This window comes from Betta splendens, chromosome 3 (genome assembly GCF_900634795.4).
Source record: "Betta splendens chromosome 3, fBetSpl5.4, whole genome shotgun sequence".
Classification (NCBI taxonomy): domain Eukaryota; kingdom Metazoa; phylum Chordata; class Actinopteri; order Anabantiformes; family Osphronemidae; genus Betta; species Betta splendens.
In genome coordinates this window covers 9,239,666-9,263,143 of record NC_040883.2, presented here as the reverse complement: position 1 = coordinate 9,263,143, position 23,478 = coordinate 9,239,666, and the positions used below count along the sequence as shown (strand labels likewise).

The 23,478-nt window shown below is 39.8% G+C and overlaps 2 protein-coding genes across 2 annotated transcripts; both read right to left on the bottom strand.

Annotated features, from left to right (window-relative positions):
- Window positions 1-36: 36 nt before the first annotated feature.
- Window positions 37-13,876, bottom strand: plekho2 (pleckstrin homology domain containing, family O member 2). The gene is made up of 7 exons (XM_029145080.3): window positions 13,371-13,876; window positions 6,628-6,777; window positions 6,330-6,452; window positions 3,511-3,615; window positions 3,280-3,378; window positions 2,668-2,988; window positions 37-2,560 (listed from the first exon to the last, which is right to left on the bottom strand). Exons 1-7 carry the CDS (start codon window positions 13,377-13,379, stop codon window positions 1,451-1,453), a joined length of 1,917 nt encoding a protein of 638 aa, XP_029000913.1. The 5' UTR covers window positions 13,380-13,876; the 3' UTR covers window positions 37-1,450.
- Window positions 13,877-15,225: 1,349 nt separating this feature from the next.
- On the bottom strand, window positions 15,226-18,028 carry fgf19 (fibroblast growth factor 19). Its single transcript, XM_029145495.3, has 3 exons — window positions 17,830-18,028; window positions 17,377-17,480; window positions 15,226-16,267 (listed from the first exon to the last, which is right to left on the bottom strand). Exons 1-3 carry the CDS (start codon window positions 18,026-18,028, stop codon window positions 15,944-15,946), a joined length of 627 nt encoding a protein of 208 aa, XP_029001328.1. The 3' UTR covers window positions 15,226-15,943.
- Window positions 18,029-23,478: the final 5,450 nt, after the last annotated feature.

Sequence of the window (23,478 nt, the reverse complement as noted above, 5' to 3'; positions counted from 1 at the left end):
CTGATACCAGCCCCACATGAATAATATAACAATGAATGATAATACAAATGGGTTTTTAATAATACACTTTCTTATAGATGCACAAAATAGACTAGACCCAAAATGTTAAAATACAATTTTCCTTGTTTATTTAGACATTAAATGAATGACATTAGAAGCACTGGATGAAAAAAGAAGACAGTCATCAACGATTCAAATCGTGACGATTACCTCTGATTTTCCTAATTAAAAACGTGCACAATTTATTGAGATGTTAGTAAGAGCCAAGCTTTTTTATGTACAATTTCAGTATAAAAAGATCAACAATAAAAAAATGAATCTGTATAATATATATTTTTTAAAGACATTTGATGTAATCATAAAATGAGTTAGGATTAATTTTAAAAAAAGTTTCTGAGCTATTGTGGAATATTTCTGTTGCATAAAACTTTAATATATATATACTGTATAAATATGTACAGTTTAAACTAATTCATATTAAATTTCCAGCTATAGTATGCAATCTTAAAATGAAATAAAAAAAGCAAACATTCTTTGTACTTTATTGTGTGTACTCACAGTATTAACAGGACTGCTTTATTATTATATTACTAATTTCTCAAATTAGTTTTCAAGTAATTATTATTGAAAAGTATTTTTCATTAAGACAAAAAACAGTAAACAGTAGAATATTATTACTTTCAGCTGCAGAGAAAGTGAAGCTAGAAATAATTGCACTTGAGTTAACAGTTGCTACATACCCATAGAAAATAATAGACTTTCCATTAACTGACCATTCACTAAGCCCTGATCACCTTACTGACTGTGGTATTCCCACAGAACTCCATCACTGGGTCACATTTACCTGTAGAAATTCTAATAAAATTTCTGTCAGTAAGCTAAACGGCTGTGCATTATATATTTATTATATTCTCCCATATTTTGCAGTGCTCTATGTTTACCGTGTGTATAGGTGACTGCTGTATACAGTGCAATCTAATTTTTTACCACAGAAAAACATGTGTCATATAGTACATGGGACGCACACTGCTTTGTTTTCATAATCCCACGATGCATTTAAAATGATCATTTCACAGCTTTATGCTTTGAGCATGGATTATACATAATTGCAATGAGTGTCTAAAATCTCTATTACTGCGAATGTATGCTGTATGGGGATTTAGTGAATGACCAAATAGGGCTGGGCTAAACTCAGCTCATCTCCACGTATTAATAGTTAGTCTGTAACCCTGCAAACACTATAGGTACTGTAGCAAGCTAGCCAGCAGAACACCTTATTAATTGCTTATATTAGAGTAGATGTATTTGAAATATAACATGTTCCATAAAACTAAAATTGCTAATGGAGAAATCCAGGGCTTGTTTGTTAAGCTGTGATTAAACAAGATACAATGGCAAAGGTGCAGTTTACCAAATGGCCAATTCCAAGTCAATCTGCTATGACAGACATTCACAAGCTCCTCCTGTTGTTTCCGTTCTTTGCAAGTTTTAGTTTCTTGACCTCCTTGAGAACATGGTCAGCCATCTTAAGCTTCTCCATGGCCTTGGCCAACAAATCCTCTGGCATTCCCTCCCCATCGCCTCCCTTCGGGGACTGGGACACTCTGCTCAGGAGCGCGCTTGTCTTTTCCATCTCCACAGCCACTTCAGTCTCTAGTTTCATGACATCTTGAGACCTACAGCGTTCAGCTCCTGCTCTGGTGCTATAGTTCTGACAGTCTGACAGCAAGTCACCAATGGATACTGATCTGACTTTGCTGGAGGGTTTGAGAGGGGGAGTGGGCTTCACGCGCCAGCAATGAATTTCCTTGACCTGTTTCTTTTCTGTGACTGGTGGTGAACTCAGGTCAATAGAGATCTGAACGTTGCCTTCACCAGAGTCAAAAACATCCAGAGCAGTTTGGCTTCCTCTCAGTGCAGCTGTGGAAACCGCCAGTGTGTCTTCAATCTCAGAACCCTCGCTGTCACCATCGGAGTGTTGACCACTGTCAACAGATTTCTCCTCTGCTTTCAGGTTGACGCTTTCGCTGAACAGGTCATTCGAAGAGACGGCGACTGAGGGTACCTCAGTTTTTGGAAGCTCCTCTTCTGTTTCTAGAGAACTGCCAGAGCTATCTGAGGCTGACTGCAGCGGCGCAGCGCAGTCCTGTTGAGTGCCATCATTAAATGGACTAGAGCTCAGTCTGACTGGCTCTGTATCTATTAGTAGTTCACTGCTTAAAGTCTCACCTGCGTCTTCATCATCTCTGGCACCAACCTCTGTTGGTGTTTCTGTTTTCTCATTCTTATTGTCCTCCTTCTCTTCATTCTCATCAATTGTGCTATGAACTGCATCCCAAACAACATGGGAAGGTTTCTTTTCTTTGGATGGAGGGGTAGGAGGATGGCTGTTTGCCTGAGAGCTGGGTTTGTTGGGAGGGGTCGGTGGTGGACCCACTTTTTTCCTGGCATCAGGACTCTTTTCAGATATCTTCTCAGCTTTGGCCTCTTCTGATGTTTCTTCATTGGAAGAAGTGCTTGGCTTATGTTCTTTAGATGGAGACACAGGTGGCTTGAGTACCTTATAAAGTTAAATCATATTTTAAAAACCATGTTACTCAAACATAAACAAAATATCTATCTATATAATTTCTTGTATTAAAAGCGCATTATTAAAGTTATACAGACCTTTTTCTCTGATTCATTTTGCTTATCAGGTTCTTCCTCAAGTGCTGAGATAGGTTTAGCCTCCTTGATGGGGGGCATTGGTGGTTTGATAATCTTCTTTTTGGGACCGGCCTGTGTTTCCTGAGCCTCCTCCTCAGCTTTCTCGTCAGGTTTGGATAGTTCTTCTGCAGGTTCACTGATAGTGGAGAGACTCGCTGGGACTGTGGCCTCTTTGCGCTTCTCAGCACCATCAATATTGGCACAAAAGCTCCCATTGGGCATTACAGCATTCTCAAGATCAAGATCTAAGCGCAGAATACCATCAGATGACACATCAGCCACCTAGAGGGCAGGAACATATACAAAGTAAGTATATTTAAATTTAAACATGCTTATTTGTGTTTACTAAAATATCTGGGTCACTAGATACTTTATTAACTTTTTTCTGTTTGTTTCAAATTAAAACCATATTCATAACAAGTGTATCACAACCAAAACCCTCCAAACTTGAAGCGTTAAAGTACAAAATCTCTGAAGTTAATATCTTGACCTACCTACTGTAGTATGATGAAAAAGAAGCCACCCGTCTCATACAGTACTTAGAGGTGCATGTAGTCTCACACTCATACTAACCTCTTTCATATGTATCCTGGTTGGAGGCCGTCGGTTACGGTTTCCTTTGGGCCTTGTTCTGGTGACATGCTCTAAATTACTGCTTTCACCCACCTTCACCTGTGGAAACATTAACAGTAGCAACTGGCTCATCCACTGAGTCCAAATTAGCATTTACCGCACGATGTAGGGGTGTAACTGACTAAAATGAAGACACACTTTTAGATCCATGTGGCGTAAACAGGCTTTTACCTCATCAAACACTTTATTCTTTGCTCGATTGATACCATCAGTCAGGGCTTTTATCCAATCCTCCTTTTCCTCTGCAGTATAAGCCTGGAACCGCTGGTCGTGAACCTGAAGCAGAGGATAGTCACATTAGATACGCTTGATAATAACTGGCCATTCAGTGGCATCATGGATATTTAGAACGTTACATCAGATACTGTATTTGCTGCTGAAAATATTAATTGAAACTATACTGCTCCCAGCAGTGTGTGAAATTTATCTCTGAATCCCTCTGCATTGCACATTACTGTGAGTCTGACAGTCATGACATGACTAGTGTCAAGTACATTGTAACTGAATTCATACAGAGAAATGAGTTTTCTTTAATGTCACCTCTTTTCTGATTTAGGTAACAGAATAAGTCAGTTTTAAGTACTCTATACTGAAGAATGGTGTGTGACAAAGCAATGAGTCAAGTGTTTATACCTAACACTGCTGTATGTTCATGATAGTAATAATACTAGATATATAGACAAATAAAATGTAGCACTATTATTTAAACACAGTAAAACATTTCATCATTTCTTTGAAAACATTGGAGCATGTTTATAGATGCCGGTGTTATATCTAGTAAATGGAGGGTTAACTCAGGGTCACAGTCTTAGAAGAGACAAGACACTGGTCAATAGACAGAGCCTAAAAATATTATTATTATAGAAAGATTCACTCAATTTGTTGAAGTCATGCACAAACTTTAAAAGTGATCAAATCAGGGAACTGGAGTATGGAATATGAATGTACGCCTCTTCTGTTCTCAACGTGGAAGTAGGTACAGTAGTTGTTTTCACGTCTCACTCTCACAGTTCACCATAAATGGATATAAAAATACACAGCTCACCAGCCTTTACTACGGCTGAGTAACAAAAAGCATGTTAAGTGTGCCAATGCACTAATTAACCGTTTGACTACATCATTTGCAAATGTATTTAACGTTCTCAGTTAGATATTCAGGGGACTGAATAATTATGAAACTGCAGTAGGCATTTAAATTTTAATTGAATGTTATGTTATGTTGTTGGAACAACCAAACAAAAAGTAGTTAAAGTACTGAACTATTGGGGTTGTTCTTACAGTAATCACAAAATCTAAAAACTGATCGCACGCTTGATTTCCTTCACGGCTAGGTATTTTATTTTGAAAGGTCAATTTCTGGTCAGCCACACCCTACTTGTTTTCAGCTTGTTTTGACCTGTCTTTTGCTCTCTCTTGTATATTTACAAGATTGTCCTCTCATGTTCAACCATGCTCAACCTCAGGTGTTGGACGTGTATTTTATGCCTAGGCCGTCAGTGACTCAGGCAGATTTCAACCTGACAAAGCAAGCCTGCTGAAATATGACTGTATATTATATATAGCTCTATATACCAGAAGCAGCGCAACCAAGTAAATAAAATATGACATGAAGAGAACAGGCTAGAATAAATTTATGAAAAAAACATGAAAAAACAGTGAATATGAATATGTTTAGGCCAGCAAAGAAGGCCGCTCCCTTGGTCGCCCTGACAGCCCACCACTGCTCAGTGTTTCATCTTGTGTATAATACCAGGCCATGTCATACAGCTCTTGTGATCAAATTGCCTTTGATGAAGCCAAGCCACAGACTGTTTCTTATTTCTGATCCTTAGGTTTATGCCTTGTTGTTTGTCCCTTTGCATGTACCTGCCTGAACAACTGAAAGGGGTGTGTTTCATGTAAAGATACCGGAAAGTTAAACAAACATACTTTAACTGTATATTTACAAAACACAAATGAACAAGACATTAGCAAAAAGGCAAGAACGAACAGATAGATCAAAGACACACCAAAAGTAAAATAAAGTAATAATAAGAATTGAAACTTTATTTATCCCAGCAGTGCGGGAAAACTATCTGTGCATTTGACACAGTCCCTGTGGGCATCGGTGTCAGCCACATGTTGGCACCTGGGGAGCTATTGTGAAGGGTCTGGCTCAAGGGCACACCTGGTGCCAGAGACAGGGATTCTGTTTCCCAGACTGACTGTTTCAGCTACAGGACTAAAAAGGTTTTACTATTGAACTAAAATGCCCTGCAAGACAGGAAAAGCAGGTAACTGGACTAACAGGTCTACAGTGGTAGAAATAAAATGCTAGACACATAAATATTAATGAGCAAAAGGAAAAAACAAGTTCAAACAAAAACAATCTGCCAAAAAAGTCACAGGGGGACATGAACAAAGTGAGAGATGACAACAAAAACAAAACAACCAACCAAGACTGTAACATGGATCATCTAGATCTGTTGGAGCATCACTATACTGATGTCATCTTGCAACATCGGGCTTGCGTTTCACTGAAATAAATACACAAATTGTGGTCCAGATATTGCAAATTTTATAAGAAATATACTATGACACTTTTTTGGTTCTGTCTATTGTTTTGCTTTTGCTGTACATGAATCCTGCCTGTCTCTTTTACGTACGTTTTTTTTGAGTTACACTTCTGTTTTTCCCTGTGAGTACTTCTGCAGTTACTCTGTAAAGAGGAATTACCAGCCATAAATAGAGAAGAGGTTTGTGGTGATCATTTTTCGAATGGTTTCTACAATGGCTACAACTAGAACTACAAATAGATTTGTAGTTAAATTGTGTATTTACAGTATTTTTACTTGTGTTGTAACTACAAAGAGGAGTACACAAAGTAAGCAATGTTTTTATGAACTTAAACGTTTTGCTTACTTAGTGAGTAGTCACGCCTATAATTATTAAAGTAATTAAAATAAGTAATAAAAATATTGTATTAATATGAGTTTTTTTCTGGTTTCTACCTTATTTCCAGGCTTGGCTGTTCGAACCAGTATCAGTCTGTGTTTCTTCGTGAAGGGACTCTTCAATTCATGACATCTGTCAAAGTTTTCCAGGTCAAGCCTTTCTAAGCAGTTCAGCAGGTCCTGCAAAACATTAGTAGGGGTCAATTATATGAACTGACAATAACAAGACCCACAAGAAAGTCAAACAACAGACAGCTGCTACATTGTGTTTGCCATTGAAACATTATAATTGTACGGTACAACATAGACTTAGGCTATATGTACAGTATAGATCAAGGCTTTTGGCAGCTTGTACCTCATTGTCATACACCACAAGCTCCGTCCTCTCCACATGGACAAAGCGTTCCTTATAGCTTGTTAACAGTCTGCCCTGAGCCTTCCTCAGCCAGCCAGCTTTAGCCAGGAACTTTGGTTCTTGACTCTGGGCCAGGTCCTCTTTCACACCCTACAACGACACAGAAGAAAGGAAGTCACAGTGAGAACACACACAGCTAATAGGCAGAGCACAAACTAATATCACTTTCACTTTGCCACCGTTATACTTTTAGAGTAGAGTGCTGTGTGCCTGGCTCCTCTGGCCAGGATATACACATTCAGCTTTTGTATGCCCTGATACCGTAGGCACACCTCCGTTTTGATGCTCTTCTAATTTTTCAAAAGCAGTATATTCTGTTTTTCAGCTACAGTATTTCCTACATTGATGATATTATTCACTCTGTAGCACACAGTGACATTGACTTGCTTTTATAAAAAGCCCATCAGCACCAGAATTGGCTACTTCTGCTTCTCGCTAATGCTTCTCCTTATTCACATGCTTTGGTTGTTAATTAAACCATGAGCAGATATTGCATTACTCACTGATTATAATCTAGAATACAGGAAAAAACAAACGTTGCAAAATAGTTGGCACTAGTTAAACACAGATGGATAGTAGGTGACAGCATGTCTTCTAATTAGTAACATTCACAATGAGAATGGAACAAAGTTGTGTTCCTCAAGGTCATCCTACACATTTTAAAAACAATGTCTATAAAGGTTACAGCACATATAATATCTATAGGTAAAATATGTAAAAACTGTAAAATATTTGTAAAAAAAAATAAAAAAATAAAAAGGTATATATATATATATATATATATATATATATATATATATATATATATATATATATATATATATATATATATATATATATAACTGTATGACTATATGACATATATATATGTATATATGACTGTCAGTCATGTATGTTCTTTATGTTATTATCATCAATTTACATCTATAGATAGATCTATAGATAGATTAGCATCTACACAATCTACACATTTAATTCATCCTCACACTAGACATGTGGAAGAAAACAGTAGAACCCACAGGGAACTCGTAGAGCTGAAGAATGTGCAAACTCCACCGAGGTCCTAAAACCTCCACTGCCCTACTGTCACTAACACGTCTTAGTACAAAGACCACCTTGAAAAGGTTTATAATTCTGTGGTTAAATTGGCCCAAACCACTGGCGCACATGTAGCGCTAACCACAAATTTTCAGTTTGAGTTAAAAAGTTAAAAAGCTAATTTTGTTAGTAACACAGTTGTGTGTCCAGTTGTGGTACATATATATTTTCATAATTTAAATACTACTATCTTGGAAAGGCCTACCTTTAAAAAGCACCACATTAGGAAACAGTAAAAGACTGAGAAGCAACACCCAAATAAATGACATTTGTATGAGAAACGCTGGACTGTAATGTTTCTATAGCCACTTTATGCGCAGTGAAATACTGCCAAAAGCAGAGAACACTGAAGATACACCTCAAAACACACTACACTATAAATGTACTTATTTTTATTACAACTCAAGCAAATGTACATCTTGCAGGGATCTGCAAAATCCACAGCCTTTGTTTTCTGCTACAGTACAGGATACAGTATAATTGTATAGTTTTCCTTTTTTGGGGGTTAGGTGGAAGGTCATCTAACTGTTTTTCCACTTTCACTGTACCTACAGTACAAGTGTGTTTTGCTAAAGAGCAGCACAGCTGCAAAGACGGAAGGCCAAGAAGGCAGAAAATACATTCAGAGAGAGAGAGAGAGTGAGAAGAGCCCACCACAAATAAGCAATTTCTTAAACCACTTTAAAGTAAAAGCCACGACGTGACTAGGATCCATCCTCAACAGATGGTCACAGCAGCTTCATTGTGCAGCCCTGGAAGGTAGCAGGCAGAGGAACATGGTGAAAAGCCACTGGGCTGGATAGTGAGCAAACCCTGCAACAGAGCGGCAGTGAAATGTTTCCATTACTCTTCTCAGCTGCGACTATAGCGCTGCGCTGTGATACTGTATATAGTAAACGGAGAGGCTCTGCTGTGCAGCTAAGCACAGACGTGACCGAGCGTTTTAATAAAATCAGCCCACTGATCTTTGCACAATGCGTGAACTCTCCTATTTCTGGTGAAGCCGTAAGTCGACTGCGGTGTAGCTTAAAATTGTACAGTGAGCAGACACGAGCTGTGATGCAGATATAAAATGACCATATGCTGCATCCGTGAAATCGAGAGAGAAAGCTGAGAGCAGAGACACACCTTGGCTGACATGTGTTTCTGATGAAGACTTAGGTCAGGAAGCATCTGGCTTTCATTAGTTTCCACAGTGACCTGCCCAGTCTCACAAGTTCAAACTTCACCACCACTAACCCTCGCTTTGCTAATGTTATTAACCTTTTATTACACTTGAATGACTCTAAATGTCCAACTCCCTCTGACTGATATTCAAAGCTATTTAACTACAATGTGGAGATACTTGTGTACTTTCCTTTTGTGTTGTTGCTGGGAGACTTTCAAAGCCAGATACTGCAATAAGAGGCCACTGATCACACAGCTGCCCACACCCATATGACAACAGATGGTCAGTCAAACAGTTTACATCTTTAAAACAACTTTTGTTTTAGGTCTTCTGCTAGTTTGGCATTTAAACCTTAAATATAGCTACTTTTTACATCCCACCACAGACCACACAGGGACCTGAAACTAAGTGACTAACAACCTAATGCACTAACAATAAGATAAAGCCACACATGCCAATGTCAGTTATACAGACTATTATAGCCTTTATGACCATCACTATTTTTTTTCTTTCACTTATAGTGGAATAGTCATAAAATATATATTCTTTAAATAAACTGTTTTGCTTTACTGACTTTACCTGAACTTACTCCTTGATGAAAACATGAACTAGCCGTAGAAAGTACATATATCACCTTCTTATCTGATGCGGCTAGTAATGTGTCATAGATCAATTACTCACACATAGAGGAAACCATTTTCCCCCTGCCATCATGACCACAATACAATATTCTTTCTTATTTTTTAGTAAAAAATTATATTTATAATGAAGAAAGTGATATTACGGCGCTCAAGACCTTTGATCACCAAAATATAATCAGCTCCTCCTAAAAACGTCTGAGGAAACCCATGTTCAGTATCAACAAAATCAGAGGTATAAAATCTCCTTTTCAAGCAGTTTGTGTAAGTTTGGTCAATGTGCTCATTATTGGTCTTGTTTAGTAATATGCATATTTTCCTGTACCTGTGTTTTTGTATATTTGTCAAACTTTCCATCATGCATTTTGAGTCATCTAGCAGCAGCAGTGGACGATGGACAGAAACACCCACAAGGTTAATATTATACTATATAGCATCTATTATAATTTAGAATTCTTGGACTTGTAGAAAGTCCAAACTTAGTCTAAGAATAGCTAATAAAATGTTGCGTTAAAAAATAATAGATTTGTCCATCTTGATTCTGTGGTTATGCAAAAGCATACTGACAATAAGCAATAACACATCTTAACCATTACTCACTTCCTGCTTTATTCCATGGGAACCAAATTTGGTAACTCGCAGACGTCATATTGTATATAGCGTGGTAACATCAACCTTTATTCACAAACATTTACATCAACAGCCAAATAAATAATCTTGGCCAGACCAGTGGGCCGAGGTGTCACCCTTGTTGGCACTACCCAAAAGCTAACAGCTGTTTGATCTGTGCTTCGCAATCATCGGCTCAATCACTAACGTACCAGTTACGGCCAATAAAACTCCAATGATCTAATACTCACATTGAGACTGAAGGAATTTAGGTTCCCTGTTGTTAAAGCTGCAGCACTCAATTATTTAATTACAATCAAAAGAAGGTGCATCTGAAACTATTTAAACATTAATCATTCACATAATGTCTTCACACAAATAACCAACTAATACAGTACATGCTGGAGCCTGGACACTAGTCTGCAACTTTATGGCTGATGCATTTGAAACCAAACCTGAAACCACACAAATACACGCACTGAACTGTGACCAGAGTATCTCATACTTGCGCCCTCCACAAAGCCCCTCACCCCACTGCAAAGCAGCTGCAGATATTCTACTTTGCTTGTGATGGAATCACCTTTAACAACGGTTCCCCGATCCCAGAATCGTGATTTTTGTCTTGTGCATGTACCAGGACCCATGATTACGCACAGATTGAAGGCTGAGAAGTTTTTCATTTCAGTATCAGCAGTTATAACTCGTCAAAGACAAAAAGTGCTGTGTCCTTTAGGAGTACATCAACCCACTCCTCTCAGCTGTGTATGAAGTCCGAATGAGGTAAAGGCCAGGAATTTTCACCATTGAAACAGATGAAGCTAGCCCTGTGAGGCTGGAACAGCCTTGAGGAGGAAGGTCATCTGACACTATGTGTAAAGAATGGAAGCCAAAGAGGCAATACTTGAAATATGATTTCCCACCTTAGGGAGCACCACCCACTGATTTAATGCCAAATGCTACATAACACTGCCTTGAAACATTTGCAACCAAGCACATATTGGTAATGTTTAAAATCTGAAAGACAGATCATGGCTAATTAATGAGTTGAGATCAAATACTCCATCATTCCTGAAAAGCAAAAAACAAAACGGCAACAAATATAAATTCTGAATGGCACCATTGATTAAGAAAATCATTGCATCTCTAAATTCTGTCAGTGATGGACACAAATCCATTGACGCACACATTCTTTTCATAAAAGCACTTAATCAGAAATTGACCCACACACTTACATTCATTGTGCGGCAGATGCCTGGATAGTACAGCGGTTACAAGAGAGGCTTGCTTGTTCTCTACCACACACATAATGTGGCAGTCTGTTCCTCATGCTGGATGGGTCAAGAATGCCCATGTCACAATATGAACTCTCAGTCAATGAGATGCCGGTAAAAAGATGACTCACTGGCAAATGAGACAAACGTAAAAGGAGTGACGCGAGGAGGGCAGGAAATGACACCGAGAAATAAAGACACAAATAAGAAGTCAACAGCAATGAGTGGGCAACTGAGGGTGGTCATGTTAAAAACAGGTCTCAGCACTTTTTTTGGGGGGAATTACTGCTCATCAGCATTCGTTTCTGACGAAGCATCCGACCACGCAGCAGACTCACACAGGCTGACAAGGCACCGTGTTGCCCGGGAGAGTGTAGCCAGTACATACTGTATCACAAGACCTAGAGGTAAGATTCAAGTCAGCTTAAGCAGCAGTCCTCCCAGTGTGTCAAATATTACTGCTGCATCAAAACCGTAATGATGTGTGATACACAGGTTTTGGCCTTCTCTCACTGCTTATAATAAGGGGGTGGGTGCCCTCTGAACCCTTTAATAGGGAATATCTGAGCTTTACTGTCAGTGCTGTTCTGCCTTCTGTTCTACACACCGTCTGTGTGCCTTCAACAGCTACTGACAACTCATTAGTATTCGTCTTTCTCTGCTGGACTTCTAACAAACAGTTTCAGTCCTTTGCACCCTGGAAATCCCCACATCTAAATGGACATCACTTTTTCACATCCCAAAATGTCTCGTTCATCATTTGATAGAAATTTCCAGATAATGCGGACTTCTTCTTGTGTAGAGTTATATTCAGTGTGACATTGTAAAGTCAACAAGCGTTTTTAATATGATCTAAATGACCTACAATGACTTTATATTTCAGAAAATGAGGTGGACCAATAGATAGCGTCTATAAAAGCAAAACATTTGAGATCCACCATCTGTGACAGATATGCAACAGGATCCCTGCATAATGTATGCATGACTTCCTTTTTCTAGTAAGTCTGCTTCCTCAAACTACGTATTGTCTTCTGTCCTCAAAAAATTAAATTACTTTTGCTGTAGAATGATAAAAGGGCCAAATGCATGTGTTTATTAAGTGTGAATTAGCAGTTATCTTGCAATGAAGACGCCAAGTGTTATTAAACACATTAAAACTCACTTGGCAATCAAAACAGGAAATGCTATTCGGCTGTTGATTAGGCACATTTTGACACATCGGGGCTTTATTTTGATGAGCTACAACCAAAAAAGTGTTGCGGTTATCACATTTGATCCATCTTAATGATTTCTTCAGCCGTTTCGATGCCCTTTCCTCTTCCAAGAGAGTTACCTCCCCTTTCAAAAACGATCGCTTCGAAGCATGGCCATCACAAAACCCACGGGTAAAATGTAATTAATATCAATATTAAATTTGAATTTCAACTACGCCGAATCCATCAGGGGACGTGACTGTCCTAGAATATTCTAGCGGCTCGGTTGTGGCGCTTGTATTTTTCCAACGACGTCGCGCTACGTTAAAATGGCAGATTTTTAAATGGAGTTCGCAGCGAGGCTTCAGTCATTTTTTTTACGTATTCTGACCAACAAGTAGTTGCAACAGATTGACAGGTGGGCAGGTGCTGTGTGCCAAAGCACGTCGACGTTGTGACCGCAGCCTGGAGTCGGTGTAAAACTTCAAAGTAACACGTTTCTCAAACACTTTTACTCCACATTAACTTTTTGCTGGGCCCCGACTTTGCTGGAACAAACTGGTCGCGCCCTCGCACAGAATTACTCGTGAGTGTTAAAACATCCCAGTCGGTGTCTAGTCCAGATCCCGTCCTGTATCAACAAACTACCAAATTACTTTAGAAACGCAACTGGAGTTTCTGGAACGCAACGAAACGTCACACTCACATCTTCCATGATAAAGAGCCAAAATCCGTTATGTGCGCGTTGAGCCTGAAATCCCTCGATGTCGCGCTTATCCTCGCCAGAAAAGCGTTATTTCTTCCCTGATGTTCGGCCGCTGACACATGTTCAACGGCGATCTCCAATTGTGAAAAAGAGGAAGGGTGCCGTTTGGTTCACTAAACGCTGCTCGGGTTTTCCTCTTTCGCCTCAGAGGCGAAAAAAAATTTTTTTGAAGAGAAAAGTTTGGTTTCCGGTTAAGGTCTCGCTCTCCTGAATCGCAAAAGTGTGTCGAGGAGGAGCAACGCGAGTGCGCATCATCTGAGGCTCTGGTTCAAACTCAGCACCCGGGACGACGCGTGCAGCTCTGGGGCCACGGGGCAGTAATCTGGGGTGATCTGATGAGATCTGATGAGATCTGAGGAATGGGGTGATTTAATCCGCACATTCACAGAGAGCGGGGCTCTTCATGTCACTCTCACTGCTCGCTGTTCACCGGGAGGTCCCACTAGAACTGTCATGGCAGCCTTCTGCAGCCTGACTGTGCCTTTAGTTACTGCATGGTCACTAACGCGCGTCGCGCTGCTGCGGAGGCCTGTCGCGAACACTTCCTGGTACCGTAGGTGTGGCTGAGGCGCGCGTGGAGATGTTTCAAACATGCAAGAGACAAATAGCAGAAGTGGCAAACATGCAGTGACTCAAACACTTCTCTCCTACAACAGCACACTTCAATGTTCTTGCAATGTAATCAAATACTTCCATTTTGCTTATTTTACTGCTACTTATTAAAATTTTAAACTACATTTCCAAATCTCCTTGCATTGAATGTGCACACGAAAAAGAACAAATGTGTAGTTTTCTCTAGGCTGTTAATGGGGCAGTAATAAGCCAGGTAATAACAGAAGTCTGCTAAATAAACATAGTGTGTAAACAGTTTGATGTCTCCATAACATTAGCAACAAGCCCCTCATGAATCCCACCCCCCACTCAAATACAGTGACTCTACAGTATGTTAGCTTAACTTCCAAGGCCAAGGTCTATCGTATCGCTGGCGGACTGCACTCCCCTCGGGTCACTGCACTCTGAAAAACAATGGAACGCTTGGTGGTTCTTCAGGAGCCGCGACTGGTTTAGAAACACTTTGGTTCAGCAGACGAAGCGGATGCGTTCATCAGCAGTGCGCTAGTGCACACGTTTAGGGCCATAGGAGGAGATGGACAGTGCAAAATAGTCAATGGAATAAGAAGGAGTTAACAACATGTGCACATCTGTGCATAGTGTTAATACAGTAATTAGCCTGCACGAGTGATGGCAATTTTGAAACACGTTCCTTGGTTTATCATAAGTGGCCAATAAATGGAATTATAATCTAGAGCTGTGTGATCTTATTTTAAGGAAACTAGTGACCTGACGGGTGCTGGTTGATTGCTTTAAAGCGCTGGATCTGAATGCACAAGTGAAGAGGTGCATTTGGAATTCATATTTCACGTTAATTTGTACTCACAGTACCAGTACACACTTCATCTCAGATATTCACTCACTTCCAAGAACCTCTTTGGGCTGAGTGCCCTTTGGGTTTGATCCGTGCGTATGCACACGGTGTGTTGGTGCTCAGCTGCTCTGCCTTCGTCAGCGACACAGGAAGTTCTGCTCAGATCTGACACGTTTATACTGAGCTATCAGATTAGAAATATCTCTTTGATGGCAACGATCTCAACTAGAATGTTTTATCAATGTTTATTGCATATATGTTTGTTGTCCAACGCCATATTGATTGATGGCTTTATTTGATATAGCGCTTTTTTATCATTATATTTTCAGCAGTATCACAACACGCTAACCATTTAAAATGGAGTGAACACATCTCTTTGTATTGATAAGAAATCACACATGTAAATGCACAAGCAGATTTATTAAAGAATACGTGCCACAGCAACACTATTTAAATACCTAAATAAATATAACAAGCACACGCTTTCATAAAGAAATACATCTTCTACCTTTGCAGCAGATCTTTTTCCTCCCTGATAACTTTAATGAGTTATGTAGCACTAAAATGCGCATGTTGTTTGTATGTGTACAATAAGTTTTAAATGACCATAATGTCTGAATGCTCTACAGTGAATATAAGATCCACTGTGAGTAATGCTTATGCCCTTGTTCACCAATAGGTGGCGCTCCTTGACAATTTTCATCACGTTCAAAAGTGTCAGTTTTCCAGTATGCACAAGCATTTTCTTTAGAAAGTAGCACACCTCTCCTCTATTGTGATGTAGTATAACAACTCGTATCATCATTGTAATCCTAATAAGGATAATAATAGTCTGACATCCAACAGTAATGCATGTTTGGTAAATCTTTTGTCTTGAGGGCAGGTAACATTTTATTCTCTGTAGGACTCCTGTGGTGTGCATGGTCATATGTGACCAGACCACCCTCCCAGCTGCAGTCCGGCTGGACTTGCGAGTCTGTGGTCCCTGGTTCTGTAGCATGCAGGGATGAGTACCGCTTGGTCTGACAGAGCAGAGCTCTCCTGGGCAGTGGACGTGTCTGTTTACAGCTGTCTCACAGCTACCGCATCATCTCTTGTGAAAGCTGGGACTGTGAATGATCTTGGACAGCTTTCCAAACGAGTCCATGATGTCCATGGGTTCCGCTTCCATCTCCACTGCAGTCTGGGCCGCCTGCTCAGGGACCTCCAGCCCAGGAGAAAAGGACTTATCGAGTGTGCTGATCCTGGGGAGGAACTGTGCCAAAGCGGGGGCGCCTCGATCTCGGCCCTGCAGCCGTTGGCGGTGGTTTCCCAAACTCAGCAGGACTTTGTGTTTGTCTGAGACGTAGACGTTGTAGCCGTCTGACAGGATCTGCTCTTTGAAGGTGCAGTCATCTTTGATGTAGGTCGGCTGTAAAAGACGAAGCAACATTTTAACTATAAATTGACATTCAATCATAAATTACAACCTAAGCTGAACTACAACATGCTGTAATGTGTAGGCCCAACAGCATCCGCCCCCAACAATTTTATAGAATTTTTTTAGTTCATCTCCACAAGACGCTCGCATCCACATCAACAGAGGCTCCAACACACACATGCGTAAATGCTGGTGCAAGTTCTTCGATGGCTGTTTACTTTGGCAAACTACAGGCAGCCAGAGGCCAAGGTTGTTGTTGCTGCTGCTGCTGCTGGATTTTTTCATTCAGGTTTTTCACTTTGCAAACACAGTCCTACCCTGCACCACACCGGACAAAGGTTGACGAACTGGTTGACTGTTTTAATGAATGACTGACTGGCGTGCAGTGTTTTCTCAACAGTGAGTATTTTCTCAACAGGGACCCTGATTTACAGCAGCCAGAGACTTCAGGTGATTCTGTCTCGCCTCATTCAGTTTATATTCCTCATCTTGGGAAAAACATGTTTAAGTATTTTGGTACTGTAGTACTTTTTTTTAAATGCATGATATCATTAGACTATAAACGAAAACAATTTTTTGCACATTTTGTTTGTTGCGTTGACAACCAGGGAAAATGATGACATGCAACATCAAAGCAATTGGCAGATATATCTTTTAAATCAAGCGTCCTTCGTACTTCAGCTTTCTGCGCCACGCTGAGCGTGAGAGACAGTATAAATTCACAGAGTTACACAGTAAACGCTCCCTTATCAGGCAAGAACATCTCTAACATTCCTTAAATGTAAAATAGGAGCGTTGGCTTCTTTTGTTTGGTTATTCTGACTCTGAGCAGGCTAAACAGCTGTTCACACTACTGTGGCTGGACAGATAAGAAATAAGCTGGGAGAACATACTAACAGAAAAAGATGTAATCTGACTTTTTGTGGAAATTGTGCACAAATTAAAAATTCTCAATATAGTTTTATGAATATATTATCTAGTGGTAAAGAATTTGAATATAAACCTTTTTAAATAAAACAAAATCTTTTATTATTAGTTGTATTTAAATTTGATAAACATATTCAGACCTATAAATGAAGGCAGCTTGTTTCGTTGCTTACCGATGAATACAGGGTTCCATCCCCTTCTATGCAGAGGAAGCGCTCCGTCTCTACGCCTCTGATGACTACACAACCTGAGTCCACGGGACGGATCTCCAGCAGACCTGCAGTCAGATATTGTTCAGAATGGACACTGCTTTCACTCTTTCTGACATCACGGCCGTTTAAGTTCATTTACTGCACTTAAGTAAGATTTTAGGAGACCTTTTAGGAGACTAGTTTACATGAGTTTTTCTTTTTTAGGCTTTTCTACTCTAGCTTTACTTCATTTGCCAACGTTAGCTAATGTACTGGATACTTTTCAGATTCAGATCATCATTACCAAAAAATAATCATCAGCGTACGTAAAAAAACAATTTAAATTTGTTCATATGTTAGTAATACTTTAAGCCCAGTCTGAATTCTTCTCCCGCCACTATTCTTTTTAACATGTTTATTAAATCTAGAACTTACTGTGCAGAGTTTGGGCCTCAGAACCGTGAATCTGGCCATCTGTACTGATCAACAGATGAAGTCCTGGTCTAGCAGCATACAGGTGCCTGAGACGGACTACCTGGTCCCAACCATGGTCTATGTGAGGCCCCATCTCCGACAGCGGCATGCAAACAAGTCCCTCAAAAAAGATGGATATGGTGACCACGAGGAGAAGCATGTTTCATTAAACCATCTGTGCCCGCAGATTTGCTGCACCCTCTTCCCCCGGAGTGAAGTTAAGTACATTCATCCCAGCCCAGCCTTTTATATAGGGCCCTTATCAGCTGCAGATAACCCTAATTCCAAAACCCAGTTCCCAGAAGCAGACCACAACACACCCCTGCAGGACATCCAACAGAATCAAAGCTCCCTGCTGTCCCCTGACGAGCCCCGACTGGGAGGTCCTGTCATGAATATGCAAACTTCATTCAAATCTCTGGCGGTTATTTGTGTTGTTACAACACAAATCAGACAAGATCAGCTACAAAATATTTTAAAATTCATTTAACACAAGTCACAATTTTCTCAAAATAGGTGAGATTATGTTAAATGAAAAGTTTTGAAATACAGCAAAAATCTGCAGGTCAAATATACTTCAGACACCGCAACACGTCTTTCATGTCACCAGAAGACACTGACAACATAGTTATAAACATGTGCAGGATGGTACTTTTTAGTGGGTGGATGGAAACACACCTGGGATTTTAGGATGGTGCTTATAGAAAATGCAACGTGCAGAAAACGTTACGACAAATCAACTGCCAGTAAATAAAATCAACATAGAGACAATGAAGCCACAAATTACAAATGTCAAAATCTGAGAAAATATTTGTATGTGGTACATCGAGAAGTATTATATAAATATTAAGAAGGTACTCTGTAGTAATAGTAGTAATAATAGCAATAGCAATAGTAGTAGTATTCGTAGTATTCGTACTAGTAGTAGTAGTAGTAAAAACAGTAATAGTGCTAATAGCAGTTGGGGTAGTAGTAGTAGTACTAGTGGTAGTACTAGTAGCAGTAGTAGTATTGATTTTCTTTTGCAATCTAGGTTAAGAGCTGTCTTGCAAAAGAAGGAGTTTTCGTCATCAAGGCTCCGGCTACATGTGGTCATGTCTACATGTGTCTTACATTGATGATCACATTGCATAATAATGTCCCACACCGAGTGTACTCTGTCAAATTGCACGTTTTTTATTTGTGGACAGGGTAAAGTCTACAGATTGGGCTGAATCCAAGCAGAACTGTGAGATCGGGTCACTGTGCACTAAAGTAACAACCTTCTTTCCGCTCTTGACACCATGTGGCCTGAGTTCCTCTCCTGCAAATTCATGAAAAAGTTGAACTGTAATAGACAGCAAATACACCCAACTGCCAAAAAAGCAAAGTCAGATCTAGATTTTTATATTTGGTGATTTATTTTATGCTTTTAGTTTTATGATTGATCCCCTCGGAGAATATTTGCTCACGGTTTCTATTTATCTACAATGTTTACAACGCTTCTGCCATTAGATGGCAGCACAATATAGGGAATAACACCACAAAAAATGAAATCTGCAAAACAATTATCGGTATATGTTTTATAAAAAAGAAGACAAAACCTTGAAGGTAAAACTAAGTTTCTAATAGATTTTCCGTTACACATTATTTAAATGTGAAAGTTTCAATTTTTCTTTTTTGTTATTCATAATTTTTTGCTTCAAACGGGCTCTGGTAAAGTTGTGGACAGATGGTGAGGCCACAGGAAAGGTGGAAGTGCTTAGTGACAAATCACTGCAGAGCCAGTCTTCTTCTTTTGGTTTAACTACATGGCAAGGACACTACAACCATACAGGTAGACAGACAAACTTTGTTTGAGGGTCATGGTGTCAGCAACAAACTCTTCTATGGTAGTAATGCTAATTTTTATCATTCCACTGCCGTCCAACAGGGGGCGCTGGAGAGCCCCACATGAAAAGTTTTTGTAGTGCAAACTAACAGAAACTTGCAAAAAAAACAACATAATGAAATTTTTAAATTAATAAATGCATACAGATTAATCCTCGACAGAGGACACCATGCCACAATATGAAAAGAAAACACAACAGAAATGTTAGATTCATGTGAGGTGGGTCGTTTTCTCAACAAAAAACATTTTCTTCTCTTTACCAGATGTGACCAGATGACCAATGATGTTCACCAGGTGTGTCCTTGGTGAACAAGGACAAGGAGCTCCCCAGGCATTGTGTGGCAGCTCATCGTCCAGGAGATGAGTCAAATGCAGAGGACAAATTACACTGTAACATTATAACAAAAATGACATTTTATGATACCTTGACATATGACAAATAAAGATGTATCTATGTCTATGTTACAGCTTGTGAATAATTCAGAGAGAATATGCAGGCTACTGCCACCTGCTGGTCTGGAGAGATAACTACTTTCATACACGGTCATTATGCATATAATATATCGCTTCCTGCTAACTTTTATGATGTGTTCAAGTACCGGTTTTTGGTTCATACATACACGAAGTGAGATGAAGTAATAGTTGACCTTCATCAGCATGTTAAGACTATTTTAATCTATACTACTTACTCCAATATTCAGCCATCCCTGAGTTTATGTACAGTATGTACATACTGTACATACATTTGTATGTACTGTACCCAACAGCTGTTCAATGTTACCATAGCTACAAATTAGTCATTCTTTACACCAGCTGTAGTTACACTCATGAAAACATGATATTTTATAACATATTAACAGATATAGTGAGACTGACAGCTGTGCAGCAGCAGGTGTCCTATGACACTAACCCTGAGGACATAAGAATGCTCCCAGTAAGTACCTGATTTGCCTCTGGACCACTTTGAATTGGTTTGCTTTAGTTTGCTGTAATTAATGGACTAACAACACTGCAGTCTGTATGCAAGCCTGGGATCTAAGGAACTTTTAATGATTTGTTTTTATAGTTCAGATCCACTGATTGAGAGGCAAATTCAACAAAAAGTCAAATTTAAAACATTTAAAATTGATTCCAATGTGTCACACACACACACACACACACACACACACACACACACACACACACACACACACACACACACACACACACACACACACACACACACACACACACAAACACACACACTAGAATAAAATCACTAAATTAAATAACCTAGTAAGCATTGTGAGGAGTGTGATGTGTTCTTTTTCTGACAAGGAGACAAACTGGTGCCATAAATATATTTTAATTTTTAATTATTTAAAAAAACATGTTTATTATGACAGAATACTCGCAAGAAATTATAACCTCAATATACTCACAGACACTTTACTGTTTTCCCAACTAATAGAAACAACAAACATATTACATCACATAGTACTGTATACTGCATGCAGCTTGGAGACAATAGGAAAGATAATGCAGTGGGCTGGCCTCTATTTTTAGTCTACTTTATAGCCTTTAACCAGGCGGCCTTGGTCCGGCAACCGAAAGCTGTCATTCCTTCATTCTTTCAGGTTGTGATGAGGCCTGTTTTAGCTTAGCCTGCAGCTGCACGTTTAGACAGAAATACATGCTGAGAAGCTATGTGAACACCTGCTCAGGACAAGGCCACAGCGCAGCAGGCAAACAAAATGTTAACGTCAACATGCTGACAATGATAATGCGAAGATGTTAATCTCATATGTTCTGTTCTGTTTAATTCTCAAGCCTGTGATATTTTAGATGCTATTATGCGATGATGACTAACTAGTGGCTAATTGAGACTGTAGCAGTTGTCAGGAATATTAAATGTCATCAGGTATGCATTTCTCCAGGTCCCCTCATTGGTCCCACTCTGTGCCCACACCCCACTCTATCCAGCCACGCCCCCTGTCCATACCCTTTTCCTGTTTTTTCCCCTCTGTCACTCATTACATGGCTAATTTGCTTAACTACCACAGGTCAACTGTGCCTTCCCCTCGTGCATATATTGTATAAACCTCACTAAACACGCTCCAAAGGCATCCAGACATTTCCTACTTGCCACATCTTTGTACTAAAAAATGTCAAATTTTATTTATGTCTTACACCAAACCCAGTTACTTACCTAAAATGTTGTTGTCTTCGGTCAGTTATGTTTTGCACTAGAGAAGCCATCTTTATAGTTTATGTTCAGACCATGCTCTTTGCTTTACTTAGAAACATCCAGTTTGACTTGATACAAAATGTCAATATAAAAGCATACTGTTGAACAAACTATGGGTCATTCAAATTGATGAATATCTGAACCTTAAGTCATGCACTAATTATAGTGGTATTCAAAAATATGATAATCACCTAGGTACGATTTATTTTCATCTGAGGCTTGCTAAGGGTGACTGCATATTTATGAAGGCTTATGTGTAAAACCCCTTAGTTTGTGATATCCTGCTCATTCAAAATCCTCGGTGTGCACGTCATCAGTACATCCCTTGTTGCCATTTTTGTGGGTTATCAAGTTTGCACAGATTTCCAGTATGCAAATTGAATTTTGATTTTCTGAAGCGTGTTACAGGTGTTTTTACAGTTTGGGCTCACTGAGTTTGAAATATAGTCTCATTGAAAGCCCATGTTTTGAATTGCTGTAAAAGCTATTTATTTCTACAACATGTTTACATTTATTTCTTTTTGCACGAAAATATTGGCTCTGAACTTATTGTCTTGTGGAAAACAAGTGACTTTCTTCTACCACAAAGGGCCATCACTGTAAAATTGCTCACCACTTTCATTTGTTTGCAGCTGCATCAGACCATGAATGTAGTCTGCGTAGTTACTGTACCTCACATGGAATTGATACTGTAATAGAAGATCCACATTCACTGGAAAGGCTGAGACAAGATTTAAATGTAATTTACTGTACTTGTGTCAGGTTTTCGTTCTTGGTTTTTTTTGAAAGGACTCTGTTCATTTGGCCACATTATCATGTCTTGGGTTTTCTAGTTTCCATTTCCGGTTTTATTTTGGTAATCTCCCGGTCTCTGTTTTGTGTTCTAGCTTCACTTCCGGGTTATGTCACGTCACAGCTGTTCTTGTTTCACCCGGTCATTATTCACACCTGCACGTCATCAGGAATCGAGTCCCGTTGTATTTAACCACCACCTGTGTCCTCAATTCCCCGCCAGATCGTCGTTTGTGTTTCCTGAATATTCCGAGTTCCCTGAGTTTCCGAGTTCTAGTGTTTCGTGTCCGTGACCCTCGGTTGTACCGCCATCTGTAAGCGAACCTGGACTAACTACCTACCGTGAGTTTTGCCTTACCCCTGCCTGTACTTTTGCCGTGACCACCTGTGTACGAACCCTGCCTGTCTACTGGACCTGAGATCGCTTGCTCCCCGTCTGTGTTTAAATCCGAGATTTTTTGTGTATGACCTGGACCTGGACCTTACTCTGCTTATTGCAATAAACCCGTGTTTAATCACTATCCTGCCTCGGTGCTGTGCATGTGGGTCCTTTATCTGCCGTTCCGTGACAGAACGATCTGGCCACACTTGGACCCAGCCAGCACTCAGCCTCCGGTCAGGTCAGTGACTGTTTTTTCCTGTTTCTTTTTTACGGCGCGTATTATTCACCCGAGGGAGTATGGAGTTCACCTGCGCCGAGCTACCCAGCGACCTACGTGTT

What these genes read in the sequence shown, in the direction of transcription:
- plekho2 (XM_029145080.3), bottom strand. An exon ending in AGAATAAAGTGTTTGATGAG is followed by an intron (nt 3,379 to 3,510) that starts GTAAAAGCCTGT and finishes ATGTTTCCACAG; the next exon opens with GTGAAGGTGGGTGAAAGCAG. An exon ending in CCAGGATACATATGAAAGAG is followed by an intron (nt 2,989 to 3,279) that starts GTTAGTATGAGT and finishes CCTGCCCTCTAG; the next exon opens with GTGGCTGATGTGTCATCTGA.
- fgf19 (XM_029145495.3), bottom strand. Translation starts at nt 18,028, where the DNA reads ATGCTTCTCCTCGTGGTCACCATATCCATCTTTTTTGAGGGACTTGTT. An exon ending in TGAGGCCCAAACTCTGCACA is followed by an intron (nt 17,481 to 17,829) that starts GTAAGTTCTAGA and finishes ATCTGACTGCAG; the next exon opens with GTCTGCTGGAGATCCGTCCC. An exon ending in ATGGAACCCTGTATTCATCG is followed by an intron (nt 16,268 to 17,376) that starts GTAAGCAACGAA and finishes CGTCTTTTACAG; the next exon opens with CCGACCTACATCAAAGATGA.